Source organism: Solanum pennellii, chromosome 8 (genome assembly GCF_001406875.1).
Source record: "Solanum pennellii chromosome 8, SPENNV200".
Lineage (NCBI taxonomy): Eukaryota > Viridiplantae > Streptophyta > Magnoliopsida > Solanales > Solanaceae > Solanum > Solanum pennellii.
Window position 1 is genome coordinate 58593315 of NC_028644.1, and position 16464 is coordinate 58609778.

The following is a 16464-nucleotide window of genomic DNA, read 5'->3' on the forward strand; positions in this document are numbered from 1 at the left end:
TCAAAGCCTGTGAGGAGAGAGATCGAGACGAGTAATGCTCATGGATAACATCCAATCAGGGATTTCTCCATACAAATTGTTGTACGAAAGATCAATTCTGAAGTATCCCGAGGAACTTCTATTGAGCTCATTTGGCAATTTTCCAGTAAATCGATTGTCTTGAAGATATAAACAGAGAAAAGATGAAAATTGGAATAACCAAGGGGGTGTTGCTTCAGTGAAATAATTGAATGACAAATCAAGTAATTGTAGCTCTTGAAGTCCGGTTATATTCGAAGGAAGTGGACCAGTTAGTGAATTGTTTTGCAACTCTAAACTTTCAAGGCATGTCAAGGTTGAAATCGAATAGGGGAATGGACCAGTGAAGTTGTTAGTATCAAAAGCTAAGAGAGAAAGCTCTGAAAAGTTAGAGAATATGTCTGGAATCGAGCCTTCGAAATCATTGGAAGAGAGAGATAAAGAGTGAAGTTTGTCCAACTTTCCGATAGTTGAGGGAACATTTCCAGTGAAGTTGTTCTTTGAAAGATCCAAACTTGTAATGCTACTGAGATTACCAAAGGATTCTGGAATCGAGCCACAAAAATGGTTGTAAGAGAGATCTAATTCAACGAGTTAGTTTAGTTTTGAGATAGTTGAGGGAACATTACCAGTTAAGTTGTTTCGTGAAAGTTTCAACACTCTAATTGCAGTGAGGTTGCCAACACAATCGGGTAACTTCCCAAAAATACCAGTATACGAAAAATCCATCTCTAATATACTTCCACTGAAGCTCCAAGAAAAATTCGACAAAATTCCCGTCAATAAAGGATTCTGTCCCAATCTCAGCACTTGCAAGTTTGGTAGATGAAAAATCTGAGACTCAGTTATGTTCCCAAACATGCTAGTGCCTCGAAGACTTAAGTACCTAAGAGAAGACGGAAAATTCTTTGGTAACTCAAATGGTGCTTCAACAAAGTCAATCAACAATACCTCCAAATTGGTTAAGTTGTAAAGCAAGCTTGTGAAGGTTGTTTGATCGACTTGTAGATTACTGAAATACGTAAATCAACTTGGACAAGTTAGATAATCCTGGTGGGATCATGATCATATCCGCTTTATCAAATCCAGTATATGAAAAATTGAGATGTGTCAAACTACAAAGTTCACTAATACTATTTCCAAGAGGGAAGTCATCGAACTCGTTGAAAGCAAGGTTGAGTCTTTTGTAGATGATTAAGCTTTGTGAGGCTATTGTTAGCATTGATTGTTCCACGAAGAAAGCTGCAAGAAAGATCGAGTCCTACCCGTAAATCCATTGCAAGTAACACCATCCCATTGGCAACAATCTTGTGTAACAACATTCCAGGACTGAGTCTTGGAATATGCATTGCTATCACAGCCATAATGAAGAACAGTTTGATCACCTGTGAGGCTTTGCTTAAATTCAAGCAAATAAAAAGCTTCATTGAGGGCACAGAGATGTTGCCCTGCATATGTAAGATGAGATTGCTGGAAAATAGTTATAAAAAGTGAATAGAAGAAGAAACATATTATCAATTGTTGGTACTCCATTTAGATATATGATATATCTAACTAGCTAAGCTAGGAAGTGGTTTTATATAGGGATAATACATAAAAAAAAAAAAAAAAAACTAAACTTGGTCGAAAAACTTACTTTAACACTTAAATTACACGGGCGTTTAAATACCCCCTAACATCTCCACTTAAAAGATTTTAAGGGGGTATTTAAACGCCCTTGTAGTTTAAGTGCTAAAGTAAGTTGTCCGACCAATTTCAGGGTGTTTTTTTTTATGTATTTTCTCTTTTATATATAAGGCATAATACATAAGTATGTTTTTTTTAACTTGATTTCAGCTGACATTTATGTATTCCAACTTTAGGTGTGCTCAAGTAGACAGTTAAACTTGTATAAAATTGAACAAGTAACGAAACGCGTCCGACGTGACAATAAACATGTTGAACGTCATATAGGATACAAAATTTCCATGTGAAATATCATATAGGACAAATGTGTCTTTGTTTAATTTTATACAAGGTTAAGTGTTTACTTACGCACACCCAAAATTAAAAACATAAATGTTAGTTAAGAGCATATATTAAGCCTATATAATAATGCATTATTGTTGTTGACCTAAGTCAATTTCCACAAAAGTTTACTACTAGTCATACAATATACTTTTTCAAATAGTATACGCGTTTATCTTTCTTAAAAAGAATGTTGCCTACTCGTCATGATATATTAATATATTATGTGTCTATAAATATATATATATATATATATATATATATATAACAACCATGGAAAAAGTTTCTTCAAATAGGTGCAATTAGAGGGTCAAACAAGTGAATTAGGCTGAATTTGAGAATGTTCAAATGGTATTATTGATCCACTTAAACATTACTTGAGTTAAAGCGAATCACAGAAATAACCAAAAAACTAACTCATCGTACGATCCTACTAAATTTAGAATTTAAAATTTGTTTAACACAAGCAAATACATGCTTTTTGTCGTGTGTGGTACGTTACAAAATGAGTGGTACTGTTTTGTCTAACACAATTAACAACATTAATATACATAATGTTACTCCGTTTGTTTCAACTTGTTTGTCTAGTTTTTATTTTGCATTATAGGGGGGCAAAGCTACACTATGTTCAAGATGTCCAAGACATCAAGCGAAATACCCTTCGGAAAATTACACCTTATATATATGTATATATATATATATAATACTCCAAGCGAGGACCCTTTGATTTTTCTTTCTTTTCGTTAAAATTTTAAATAAAATTTAAAACTAAATATTTAATTTAAAATTAATAAGTAAATTCTATTTTTTCTATTAAAATACTAAAAGCGAAAAAGGCGTTAAAATTTTAAATAAAATTTTGAAAGTAAATATTTTTATTTAAATTAATAAGCAAATTCTATTTTTTCTATTAAACTACAAAAAGTGAAAGAGGCCCGGTGCAGAATTTCTTTTCATGTCTCGTTGTTAAGTCACCCGAGATTGACGGAATCTCGAAGCAAAAAGTGGATTCATTCTTTTCTCTTTTTTTTTCGATCACTTCCTATTAAATAAATCAAGCTAAATATCATGTACTTCGATTTTAAAATTTTTAATATATTTTTTAATTAAAAAAATAATATTATTAATGTTACGTAGTTTGATTTACAAAAATTTAGTGCCCATTCGTAAAATTATTATTTTATCTATGCAATTCTTGAACACCCTTCGTGAAATTTCTAGCTTTTTTTTTTGGCAAGCGGAAGAATTGTAAGCAATAGACAAAATACACAGTAGTGGATGGTTAGGAGAAAGAATAAATACAAAACAACAAAAGGGATAAATATGGTCATATTGAGGGAGAAACTGATTAGCAGGATGATAACCAAAAATTGTGTAGCAACACCTCCACAACATAGAAATAAATATGGTTCATAATCATGAATTAAATACACAACAAAGCTTTAGCATTACTTCACTAGATACAACAGAGAACCTTCAATATACATCTGTTACTGCCCACAGCTGAGGCATGGTAACAGATCCAACACCTTCAAATAAGTTCCTACACGACCCGATTAATCTTACATTATGGTAAGCGAAGGTAGCAGAGAGAGAGAGAGCAACTGCAATGACTACTAGTGAAAATAATTACTAACTATAGTGTTTTGTTTCATGCTGTGCTAGAATTTTGTTTACCTGTAATCTCACTTTCATTTTCGTCTCCATTTAACAACTGACTTTGTGAGTGCTGTCGCTTATGCACTTGAACAATGTCATTTGTGCTCAAGAAACTAGGCTGATTGGTTGAAGCAAGAAGCCGTGCCCACATCCTGTCTGTTATGACCACATTATTTTGCTTCTCAGTAATGCGCTGCATAGGAAAGACGTGTAGTCAACTTGTGAAAATGGTGTCTCCTTAGTAATAGGAGTCAAATGGCTATGAAAGTCGAATCAAGATAAAACTAGTGCCCACAATAGAATATGTTTTGACAAGGTAAAACCGGCGACATAATTGATTGAATGGCTTTTGGTTCCCCTTTGGACCACCAAGTCACAGTGGCAAAAATGATCCTAATCGAGCTTTCACATGGAAGACAACATAAGCTTTTACATACAATGCACAAAGATGTTGCTGATTTCAGTAATGCCATGAAATTAGAATAATGACATCTTTAATGTCATAATAGAGATGTCAGCACCATAACCCTGAGTACAGAACAACAGGTTGCTGATAATAATCTTAGAGAAAACAGCATATGTTTTTCCTAAGGTGTAACTGCTTCTAACTGAATGGTAAAGCAAAACTTCCTGACTGTTTAACATACTTATTGAAAGGCAGCAAACAATCTCCCCTAACGTTGTGAAATTCAAGAACAACTGGATGGATAGAATCTAAATGTACGATGTGAGTGTTGGAGGAGTGACCATAAAAAGGACATCAATCTTTTAGAACATGAGTTCATTCTCAAGTGAAACCCCCAAACCAGGTGTTAGACTGGAAGCTGCTCAATATAAAGCATCTAGGAACTAAAGTATGCCTATGGTATGATAATTCGCAGCCAAGTCCCAGTGAGATTCCAATGGGCACAGTGTTGGTAGCAGTGAATACCTTGAGGTTGTTAATAAGAAATCAACAGATATACAACTAGAAAGACTAACAACAAATGTGGATACTTACATTAAAGGGAAGATATGTTTGGCGACCATTGACAATCCCCGAGGTGAAGCCTGTGTACCCTGCCATAGCTCCATGAACACAACTTTGAGCAAGAATCGTGCAATATACATTGTCGGATGCATTACTTGGAACCGCACGAATCATGTAAGTTGGGTCTGCGTGAAAATATGAATTGCTGATTAGCTCCATAAGTTTTCCAAAAAAAATCAGCTATTCAGATGGTTGAAATTTTCCTACCTATATATTTAAGAGTAATGGGCATCTTAAGCTTTTTTCCAAAATGATCCTGCAAGAAGTAAAGAAATGGTGAGTACAATGCTAATACATATACTTATTTTATTAAGCTCAATCATGGTTTTCCCATAGATGCAAGAAAATATGGAAAAAGAAAAAAGTAGGCCAAGAACCATTTCCATGTTTTTGAATCATAGCAATCTTTATACTGGATAAACATGACAATCTAAGACTACTTCTGTCATTGCTTCAGGGTGCTTTCAGTAAGCAGTACAACAAATTTCATGTTGATTATCTCTGTTAGATGATATAGTAATTAGAGTGTTTAAAGGAAAATTTAGGAGTCCGGTCTTTGTACAAAATTTATAACATATCATTCCTCAAGGTGATGGATAAACAACAACGCATTCAAAATAAATAAAACATATCTAAATATAGATTATAATGCCTCACCAAATATTTCTTAAGTTATTCAAAGAGTTTATGGTAAAAAACACACCTAAACTATCACTTTTTCGCGAGTTTCATACTTAACCCATTTTCTCTTTACCTACCTAAAATATTACTCCCTTTGTATTAAAACACACCTAAACCATCACTTTTTCGGGAGTTTCATACTTATCCATTTTCTCTTTACCTACCTAAAATATTACTCCCTTTGTATTAAAACACACCTCAATGCTGAGTTGGCCAACAGGTACATTCCGTCTGAACTTTAGTACATTTAATTCTCCAACACATATGATATTAGTTCTCTCACGTTTCTACAAATTCGCATCTCATTCTGCATTCTTTTATAAACTGTAAGGATTGAACAACTCAGTCTATAATAACCTTACCCTGATTTTATGGGATACCCACAAACCAACATCTTGGAGAAGCTTGTTTCCTGAAGCATCTTGTTGACTTCCAGCATTGGAATTCTCTGCTGCAAGAAGTTCCTGCCCAGCCCCTTCGGCTATCACAATAACCATGTGTCCTTCCTCTCTAAGCCTTTTCTTAACAAATTCGAAGAGACCACCACTTCCATCAAGAAAGAAGGGTGACTCTGGAATCAAACAGCAGTCAACATCTCTGCTTGCTAAAGTGGCATACATTGCAATGAATCCTGCACCCAATTCCAGAAAATTGATTAAAATCAAGATTTTGTTGTTTGTGGGAAAGTACAATAATCTACAAATTATGGAAGCATGGACACGTCTAGGCAGTTAAGCATTAAAAATATGACTTGAAAAACATTTTGCTGTCTCATAGAAACTCACTTTAGCTATGCTTTATGTTATTTGTAGTTTTGATGATATGACAAACCCAGGGACCTTGTAAAGGTACCAGGTTCTCAACATGAGTTTTGGTGATGAAACAAACTCAGGGACCTTGTAAAGGTACCAGGTTCTTAACTTGAATAGCCGGTTGACTGCCAGTTGGAGAAGGTACAGAAAGTGGGTGCACATTTCCCAACGGCGTCAGAAAAGTCAGACCTATTGGTTGGAGAGGTCTGACTTTTCTGACGCCGTTGGGAAATGTGCACCCACTTTCTGTACCTTCTCCAGCTGGCAGTCAACAGGCTATTCAAGTTAAGAACCTGGTACCTTTATAAGGTCCCTGAGTTTGTTACATTTTCAAAACTCATGTTGAGAACCTGGTACATTTACAAGGTCCCTGAGTTTGTCATATTATCAAAACTACAAATAACATTTTCCCCCTTTTTGATGATGACAAACAATACTCAGGCACCACTCCAGCTTCATAACTAGTTCCCCCTGAATTACTAGTCCATCCTCCTGAAAAGAAATTTTTCCTCTGACTGTATTCCCCCTGACTGTATTCCCCCTCACACACAAGTCTACCACTTATCAGTTTTAATTCCCCCTTTTGGCATCACAAAAAAGAGATCAAAGCTTGATAGCAATCAAACACAAAGGAAAGCATTCACAATAGATAATAGCTAGAACACCAGGGGAATAAGATAAATAGCATTCCCAGATAACATTTAATACATTAATAGCAAATTGAGAATCCAACGACACAAAGACAAGCCACACAAAGGAAGACATAGAAAAAGATTGGGATAGAAGAAGGAGGAGGCTGATGAGAAAGGGACTGAATAATGAAAGTGAGTCTATCATTTGCAGCATCATTATCCTTTATTGCCTTTTCTTGCAAGGCAATAACCTTGGCCCTTAGCTCTGCATTTTCCCTTTCCAGGGCTTGAACCACAGAAGTACCAGGTCCCTCTGTCTGTGCAGTGAGTAGCTCAGCTTTGAGTATGACAATTTCAGTATCTTTACCACTCAATCGCATAGTTAATTCTTCAACTTCATGCTTGAGTTGGTCCTGGTCTTCTATGAGTTGAGTCATTTTGCTCTTGGGATTTCCTTTCCATTCAATACACTCACATTCAACCAGAGTATTTTCTGAAAAAGCCTGTTTCACCGTACCAACCTTGCCAACGCTCAGAGGAATTTTAAAGTGTTTGAATACTTCAGTAAGAAAGTATCCATATCCCATTCCATGTACTCCTTTCCTCTCAATGACAGTCTTGTACATGTGTTCAAGCATGAGCCCTGGGAGATTCAGAGGTTCAAATTTGCACAACAATTCCATCACAAACAAATCAGCAGAAGTAGCTGATGTCCTCTTTTCAGTTCTAGGAAGTAGAGTTTTGTTTACAAATTCAAACACCAGCTGATACTCACTCTTCATCACCTTCTTAAAAACCCCAGCACACTTCGTTGTGGGAAGCTTCGAAACCAATGCCACAAACTCTGCCGAACATGTTTTCCCAATCACAGACCTGGTACCCTCTCGAGGTACCCTACTCTAATACCACTTATTAGTCCCATCGCTTATTCTTCAAGCGACATGTCAAATCAAGGACCTGACACCGTTTCAAATCCTTTTTAAACCCTCCTTCTTTCCGTTTAATTCTTCATCTGTCTCTCAACATTCCTTTACTCTAAAAGAAAAAGAAAGAAGTGAAAAGACGAAATTTGGTTTTATCTCCTTTTCTTTGTCTTTGAAAAGCTGCTATTTTTTCTCTTCTTCTGGTCAAGATGTCTGATCCTTCTTCAACCTCTAAGCAAATGCTCACTGCTCTTAGTGAGATTGAACCTCTTGCCTTTTATTCTCCTTCAGCAGTCGAGTCTAGATCTAATGTTCCTTCAAGTTCTCACCAAGATATTCCTGAAAATCCATTTCACTCCATAGATCTGAACAGCTCTAGTGTCCCTACTGGACCTGGTCCTTATCATGAAATGCTTCCAGACACTTTATTTGAAGGAGATTTGCCAAGAAACAAATCTTCTGAGTCAAACATTTTGGCTGCAAGTGAAGAGCCGGTAATCGGAAGTCTTGCAATGATGAGAGAAGAAGTCAAGGCAGAACAAAATGAATCTTTTCAAGGTGAAGAGATCAGAGAGACTCAACCCATTTTCGATAAAACTCTAGATTTTGGAAGGTATCCATCTTTTAACTCCTCTGATTCTGAAAGTGATGATGAACCCATCCAATGGAAGGTTGAAAGGAGGGATGTTGGTGTATCAAGAAAGGGAAAAGAAAAGGTAGTGGAAGAGGTTCCTAGAAGAAGGCCTACCACTAGGTCTGATGCTAGGAAGTTGCTGGCTGATGCTTTGAAGGCTATTGCAAGATCTACGGCTGAAATCAGGAGTGCCAGAACATTCAAAGTGTCAAACTTTAAAATGTCTGAATCTGGTGTCATAGAGGTGTCTGCTGAAGAGATGGAAAAGAAGCACAAGAAGAAAAAGTCAGGAAAAACAAAGTCAAGGGATCCAAAAAGGGTTGAGAAAGCAAAATCCACGAAGGAGAGTTCCAAAGGAAAACGGAAAAGATCACAGCGACCTAGTACCCAACGAAAAGTTGAAGAGGAGGTCAACAAACAAGAAATTGTTGACAACTGGAGAAAGCAGTCTGTGCTGGCTGGGAGAGTCTTTGACATGGGAATAATCAACCTTTCCGGAATGGACGCTCTCCATGGCATGGTGGAAATTCAGTCATGGATGCATCTCTTCAATAGAAAATCTCTTATTCTTCATGAAGAGGAAGTGCGTGAATTCTACTACAACATTCAATTTAAGGAAGATGGGAGTATCCTTACCAGAGTGAATGATATTGCAGTGCATCTGGATGAGTTTCTGTTGGGAAAAATTCTCAGGGTACCTCGAGAGGGTACCAGGTCTGTGATTGGGAAAACATGTTCGGCAGAGTTTGTGGCATTGGTTTCGAAGCTTCCCACAACGAAGTGTGCTGGGGTTTTTAAGAAGGTGATGAAGAGTGAGTATCAGCTGGTGTTTGAATTTGTAAACAAAACTCTACTTCCTAGAACTGAAAAGAGGACATCAGCTACTTCTGCTGATTTGTTTGTGATGGAGTTGTTGTGCAAATTTGAACCTCTGAATCTCCCAGGGCTCATGCTTGAACACATGTACAAGACTGTCATTGAGAGGAAAGGATTACATGGAATGGGATATGGATACTTTCTTACTGAAGTATTCAAACACTTTAAAATTCCTCTGAGCGTTGGCAAGGTTGGTACGGTGAAACAGGCTTTTTCAGAAAATACTCTGGTTGAATGTGAGTGTATTGAATGGAAAGGAAATCCCAAGAGCAAAATGACTCAACTCATAGAAGACCAGGACCAACTCAAGCATGAAGTTGAAGAATTAACTATGCGATTGAGTGGTAAAGATGCTGAAATTGTCATACTCAAAGCTGAGCTGCTCACTGCACAGACAGAGGGACCTGGTACTTTTGTGGTTCAAGCCCTGGAAAGGGAAAATGCAGAGCTGAGGGCCAAGGTTATTGCCTTGCAAGAAAAGGCAATAAAGGATAATGATGCTGCAAATGATAGACTCACTCTCATTATTCAGTCCCTTTCTCATCAGCCTCCTCCTTCTTAGTCTATCCCAATATTTTTCTATGTCTTCCTTTGTGTGGCTTGTCTTTGTGTCGTTGGATTCTCAGTTTGCTATTAATGTATTAAATGTTATCTTGGAATGCTATTTATCTTATTCCCCTGGTGTTCTAGCTATTATCTATTGTGAATGCTTTCCTTTGTGTTTGATTGCTATCAAGCTTTGATCTTATATGATATTATTGTTGATAATATTGGTTTACTGTATCTCTTTTTTATGATGCCAAAAGGGGGAATTAAAACTGATAAGTGGTAGACTTGTTTGTGAGGGGGAATACAGTCAGGGGGAATACAGTCAGAGGGAAAATTTCTTTTCAGGAGGATGGACTAGTAATTCAGGGGGAACTAGTTATGAAGCTGGAGTGGTGCCTGAGTATTGTTTGTCATCATCAAAAAGGGGGAATGTTATTTGTAGTTTTGATGATATGACAAACTCAGGGACCTTGTAAATGTACCAGATTCTTAACTTGAATAGCCTGTTGACTGCCAGCTGGAGAAGGTACAGAAAGTGGGTGCACATTTCCCAACGGCGTCAGAAAAGTCAGACCTCTCCAACCAATGGCAAGAGTTTAAGGAAAGGGACTTGTCCATACAAAGTGACTTTCCTAAACATCATTCCTTAGTTTTTGCAACTTGAAAAGGTACTTTCAAGAACACTTGCAAAGGCTATAGAAAATCAAAGTGAAGATTTATTCAAACAACAACTGAAAACCCAGAAGCATATCGTGTAGTTGTTTAAGAATATATTCTTTTGGTCTTACATTGTAAACTATTCCTAAATCTATAAAGGAATCAGTGTGGTGGTGTCGAAATTCTAAGTTGTCTAGAAGGGATAGCTTAGTGGGTAGAATAACTTCTACTTAGGCTTATCAAGCAATAGAGTCATTGCTTGAACGTGAGATTAAAAACTTTTTCTCACATTTGTAACTGGTTTTACTTTTGCTTGCAAAGATTAGTGAAACAGCTGTGAAAATCCTGTGAGACAGGTCGTGGTTTTACTCCCTTAAGCAAGGAGGTTTCCACGTAAAATTGTTGTGTTGTTAAACTGCATTTACTTTCTATTCATACTTGTTTGTGTGTCAAGGAACCTGGTCAATTGACTGATAAGTGGACGCATATATTCTAACACTTTATCAATAACAGCTATATCTATCTAGTGATAAGTTTTTCAGCTAACTATGCAGATAAGAGCTTATTACTTGACAGCAAACAACCAACAATAAAGTCACAGATAAGATATGTAGTGGAGATAGATATAAAAGATAAAAGTCTTTATAAAAACTTGATTAAAAAAATTATAAACTAGTCTATTTGCCATGCATAAAAACTTTGTAAAAGCATGTTACCACTATAGCGACCCATTAGCTTCACCACACCAATACCGTTCTCAGCACTTTGAGCTTCAACATGTGCTGCATTGATGGCACGTTGAGCCTCCTCTACAGCAGTATCAAAGCCAAATGACTTGTCGATGATCTGATAACAGAACAAAGTTTATTTTACATACAGGAGTTCAAACTGAAGAGCACTATTAGCAACTAGTTGCTTAAGTCAAATGAGACGGTAAACTACCAAAATGAGATTTCAAGACATTACACTATACATTTAAAATTGAGTAGTAAAGTTTATGCTTTGCACTTTGCAAGAAACTTCAGATTACTTCCTAAGGCTGCTAAATTGTTTATCGTACTAGAACAAAATATAATAAATTATAACATGAAGAAATGAGAAATACTGGAATATCGTTGTCAATTGTCTTGGGTATCCCAGCAACAGCAACTTTGAGACCACGCCGCCTAATTTCCTGCAAAAAGGGAGTAGGATTATTCTAAGAGTGCTTGCAAAGATGAAGAGAAATTCTCTTTTACCAAGCGAAGAATTGAAACCGTCAAAGAGACAAGGACCATCAGAACACAAAATCAGATACCAAGTAATGCATATAACCGTAGGGTGTTCCATTTACCATTGCAGTGAAACTAAATATGCATCTACCATATTCAAAAGAAAACGTTTATCATGTAAGAGACTAGCAAGTCTGTGGAAACTACTGTAACATACTGACAAAAGCTAGCCAGAACTAGTTAGTAAGGTATATTCAACCATATTGAATCTCTTTGCAGATGATGTTGACATAGTACATCAGGCTTGGAACATTATATTTGATTTGACCTTTGTAGAGTGATAGAGAATCCGATCAACAGACTAATTATAAAGAAGGGATTGTTGCACTTCAGAATTGCCCTAGTTGAAACTATCTCATGTTTTTGGTTGGGTATCTACCTGGTCTCATAATTTGTAGAATCTAACATACCTCATAAATGATAGCTGCTCCTTTTAGAGTCCCATCACCACCAATTATATAGACCTGAATCAATAAGAAAATCATTATACCAAGTGGAAGCTTTTGAGCAAAAAATAATTTCTTTGGGATGAAATCAAAGAGGCCCAAGACGAAGCTCACAAGCAAATTGCAAAAATAGCGAAAATTTCTAGAAGATATTTATGTTGTTGTAACATTAAAATTAATCAATAAGAATCTTTCCTTCCATATTCTACTCAAACTTCTTTTTCTATTAAGAAGATACTTGTCACCATGTATATTTCTTCAATTATACATAGCTCTTTCTTATGACCAACATACCACTTTCGATAATTATACATAGCTCTTTCATATGACCAACAAACCACTTTCAACAATTATACGTAGCTCTTTTATGTGACCAGCATACCACTGTTGACAATTATACATAGCTCTTTCTTATGACCAAGATACTAATTTCTTCCTAAACAAGCTGCTTATAGCAATTAGGAAATCCACCCCAAAGAGAGAAAAGGGACCAAAAGAAGAAAAGGTCCTGTAAGATTCAGCAGTGGACGTATTTAGACAATCTTCATAGTTGAGTTACCTGGTTTATTCCATGGTCCTGTATGCTGTCAACTATCTTTTTGGTATCGTGGCCCCCTCGTGACGTTCCAAGGATTGTACCACCACGTTTATGAATATCATTTACAAGCTTTGGAGTCAAATTGATAGTGTTTTTTGCATAGAAACCTCTGTAGCCTCCCTATGAAGGAGAAAATGTACTGTTAGCTGCACAGACAAAAGCCTAGCAAGAACGAAAAGGTTGAACATCAGCTAACTCACTTCTATTCCAAGGACTTTATCTACACCATACATATAATCAAGGCTATGTACAATTTCTCTGATTACTGTGTTTAGCCCAGGGCACAAACCACCACATGTTACAATACAAGCACGGACATCATCTGAATTGAAATAAACCTGAGAAATATTGAAGCTTTCTTCTGAGTGAAAGATTTCATATCAATAGCTTATAGCTAGATTGGTTAATGGCAACAAATTGCATATTGCCGTCCTTGAAAAAAGTAGGCATACCTTCTGACGGGGACCAGCACGCCGAAAATGTACTCCTCGCTGACTGTCCTTATGAACAACAATCTGCAAAGTGATCAAACAAATTCATAACTATTATCACAATGAAAGAGGATGGATTGATGAATAAAAGAGCTCTGTCGAACAAAAAAAAATCATTATAGGCAAAAGAAAAGAGAATCTGACAAGGAATTTGAAAGTAAAATAAAGGGCTGGATGAATAATTTTGTCCCAGAAAGCCAACTCAGAAAATTCTACAAACTTTTTTTGCCCTTTCACTCCAATGGCATAGTAGATTGGTTACTACTGCAAGATTGAAGAAATGATTCAGAATGCAAAGTCCAGTTTGGAGACTCTGTAGACACTCTGAAGAGTCAGTCATGTCTTCCTTTTCATTAGCTTCTAGAATAGGTGCAGTTAGTTCTTACTCTGTTCACATTTACTTCAGCCTTTCGATTCGTTAAGGAACCCACTAAAGTATATGTTCACATTAGTATGTTTCCTGATGCATCATTCATAGCAGTGGAATGATAAAAGTGGCCATAGAATTTCTCATGAAGTGGTAGTACGATATTATTTGGGATCTGTTGTTTCTCCAAAACCCACATCAGACAATAATGGTCCTCTACTCTTGCTTTCTAGATAGTTATATTTGTACTTCATTTATATGACTAGCATCCCACTTTGCAGAATCACTAACTCAACTATCACAGATCAATGTAGATATCTGTTAGTAAGAAAGAAGTACAGACATTCTCTATGAAAGAAATTTATATATACGGGCAGAACATGTTAGAAAGAAGAACGCACCTTCTGAGGAACTGTATCATCCATGTCGACAAAGTACTGCCTAAAATCATAAAGACAGTTCATAAATTGTCAAGGATCGATTGCATAAAAACTGCCATATTGGCCTGAGAGTTTTGAAAAAGGAAAGGTTAATAATGGACTCACTTCACCACTGAGTATGCTGGATTAGACCGCAAGGGATTATCAAAAATCTGTATCAAGCAATGAAATGAAGAATAAAGTCCAGTTAGTATAATATAAACATGTAGAGCAACAAAAACACATGGTTGAGGGGGTTACACAGATGCATATTTGTAATAGATGAAATCAAAGTGTTCGTGTCTGACAGATACACTTCTTATTTTCTGACTGAAAAAGTGAAGACAACTCTTGCAAAAAAAAAAAGAAGTGAATTTCTCCAACCAAAAAGTATGAGCAAAACCAACTGAGAGTTAAGAATAGAGATTCCAAATTAGAATCAACTTCAGAGAGAGAAAACAAACAAAGATTAGTAATAACATTTTAAAACTTGTTGCTTCCTAGAAAGGGTACAGCCAGGATGAAAACAGTGCGCATTTAAAATGCTCATTCTGTAAGAGAAAGTATGCCCCTCAACCATGAAGAGAAAGAGTACATATAAGAAACTCTTCAGGAGGAAAAGACGAAAATGCATTGCTTGTTTGATCTGAAAGACATAAAAGTTAAACTTCTTTTATACAAAGCTCAAGTTTGTTCAACTAAATGAGAATGCAACAAAAATCAAAGTATTGGCCATCTGATATCTCATTTCCTCCTAAATGTAGAACGCGAGAAAATCATCGTAAGGCTCAAATAAAATAAATTAAAAATATCATCTAAAAGTGCATGAATTTAGTGTATCACAAAGCGTGATAACTCATCAATGCATTAACTTACTACTCTGCATGAGCTAGAGTTAACATCCTTCATTCATGAATCATTAAGTGTTATTGTGGAACTCATTAGTACATAGCAACACAACTGATGCATGTTTCTCAATGTGGCAACATCTCTCTCCCTCTCTTAAGTCCAATCTCAATCCAGATATATAAACAAATTTATATATGGAATTTCTATAGAGAAATTGCTCAATATGTCCACCCCTTTATATTCAATTAAGAACGCGCAAATTATGTAAACAATGTTAGATCTTCCAATAAACTACTAAAATAATACCTAGTTAGCACTTATATCTTCAACCCCAATTGGATCTTAGAACCTTTAAGACAAGTCCCTACATCAATTTTTCCAAGAACTCACTAGAATACAACAAAAGTTGATGCATGTTCACTCAACATCTCTTAAGCTAAATAAAGATTCATTCTTTTCATAACAAACCATTGACACACATACACATAACAACAGAAAATACCACATTATATGATAGATTTAGAGAGTAATAAAGTGTACAGGAAGATTAGGGATGTAATCAGTCAAGTGAGGCACATCTTCAAGTACGTAGCCAAAATCTCCATTCACCACCTTCATTTGATATTTACTCTCTGTACCCATCTTCCCAAAAATTAAAAAAACAATAACACTACTTCAATGATAACTCAAAAGGGTGTCTGAAAATAGTAGAAAGATTGTATTTTTACAGCAATTGTGATCAACCCAGAAGATAAAAGATTTGGTTTTTTTTCTTTTTTGGTTCTTGAAATAGTAGTTAGTGATAAGTGCGATAAATAAGGTATAAGAAGAGAAGGTGAATTGAGGATTCGTTGAGTCAGAGTCAGAATCAGAATGTTGAAATGATTTGTATGCTGCCCTTCAAACTTCTACAATTCTGCTACTACGCCGATGGTTTTGGAATTAAATTTGTATGCTGCCCTTCAAACTTCTACAATTCTGCTACTACGTATTCTTTCTCTTTCCATACCAAAATCATACTCCCATTCTTATTCATGTGTTCCGTTTTTTAATATTTGTGGTTTCACAAAATTAAAGTATTATTTATCATTTTATAAGATGTCATTTCATATAAATTTTTCTAAAATTTAAGATAAATTACCGAAATCACATACTCTTAAGATAAAATTATAATTTATCTTTTAAAAGTTTATAATTACAGAAATTCTTCAAACAGATACAAAAATATAAGCACTCATATATTAATTTGATGTGCGAGATACATTGATCGTTACTTAAGATACATTACATTTTATACGTGATACATTAATCTGATATACATTTTATACACGATACACTAATTTAATACGCGAGATACACTAATCTGATGTGCGAAAATGAGGGAACTTGAAGATTTGTAAAACTTATAAGGGATAATGGTGATAAGTAAACTAAAAAGTAAAATTTCTGTAATTTTTCATTAAAATTTATGTCGAACAAAATAAACGTTTTATTTTAAAAAAATTGAATTATCCTGAACAAATTATGTTTGAGTTTAGGCCCGCA

The 16464-nt window shown here is 35.7% G+C and overlaps 2 protein-coding genes across 2 annotated transcripts; both read right to left on the minus strand.

Annotated features, from left to right (window-relative positions):
- On the minus strand, nt 1-1551 carry LOC114073932 (receptor-like protein 18). The gene is made up of 3 exons (XM_027919312.1): nt 1284-1551; nt 648-944; nt 1-563 (listed from the first exon to the last, which is right to left on the minus strand). Exons 1-3 carry the CDS (start codon nt 1549-1551, stop codon nt 1-3), a joined length of 1128 nt encoding a protein of 375 aa, XP_027775113.1.
- A 1785-nt stretch (nt 1552-3336) lies between these two features.
- LOC107027909 (ATP-dependent 6-phosphofructokinase 6) lies at nt 3337-15937 on the minus strand. The gene is made up of 14 exons (XM_015228960.2): nt 15460-15937; nt 14197-14243; nt 14053-14092; nt 13246-13308; nt 12994-13131; nt 12755-12913; nt 12160-12213; nt 11584-11652; nt 11195-11324; nt 5758-6026; nt 4922-4970; nt 4685-4839; nt 3703-3877; nt 3337-3568 (listed from the first exon to the last, which is right to left on the minus strand). The coding sequence occupies exons 1-14, from the start codon at nt 15559-15561 to the stop codon at nt 3516-3518; spliced, it is 1503 nt and encodes a 500-aa protein (XP_015084446.1). The 5' UTR covers nt 15562-15937; the 3' UTR covers nt 3337-3515.
- Nucleotides 15938-16464: the final 527 nt, after the last annotated feature.

What these genes read in the sequence shown, in the direction of transcription:
- LOC114073932 (XM_027919312.1), bottom strand. Translation starts at nt 1,551, where the DNA reads ATGGAGTACCAACAATTGATAATATGTTTCTTCTTCTATTCACTTTTT. An exon ending in TACTTGCAATGGATTTACGG is followed by an intron (nt 945 to 1,283) that starts GTAGGACTCGAT and finishes ACTTTGTTGAAG; the next exon opens with CACCATTTGAGTTACCAAAG. An exon ending in TTCACGAAACAACTTAACTG is followed by an intron (nt 564 to 647) that starts GTAATGTTCCCT and finishes GCTCGATTCCAG; the next exon opens with AATCCTTTGGTAATCTCAGT.
- LOC107027909 (XM_015228960.2), bottom strand. Translation starts at nt 15,561, where the DNA reads ATGGGTACAGAGAGTAAATATCAAATGAAGGTGGTGAATGGAGATTTT. An exon ending in ATGATACAGTTCCTCAGAAG is followed by an intron (nt 13,309 to 14,052) that starts GTGCGTTCTTCT and finishes ATCACTTTGCAG; the next exon opens with ATTGTTGTTCATAAGGACAG. An exon ending in GCTAATGGGTCGCTATAGTG is followed by an intron (nt 6,027 to 11,194) that starts GTAACATGCTTT and finishes AATTGGGTGCAG; the next exon opens with GATTCATTGCAATGTATGCC.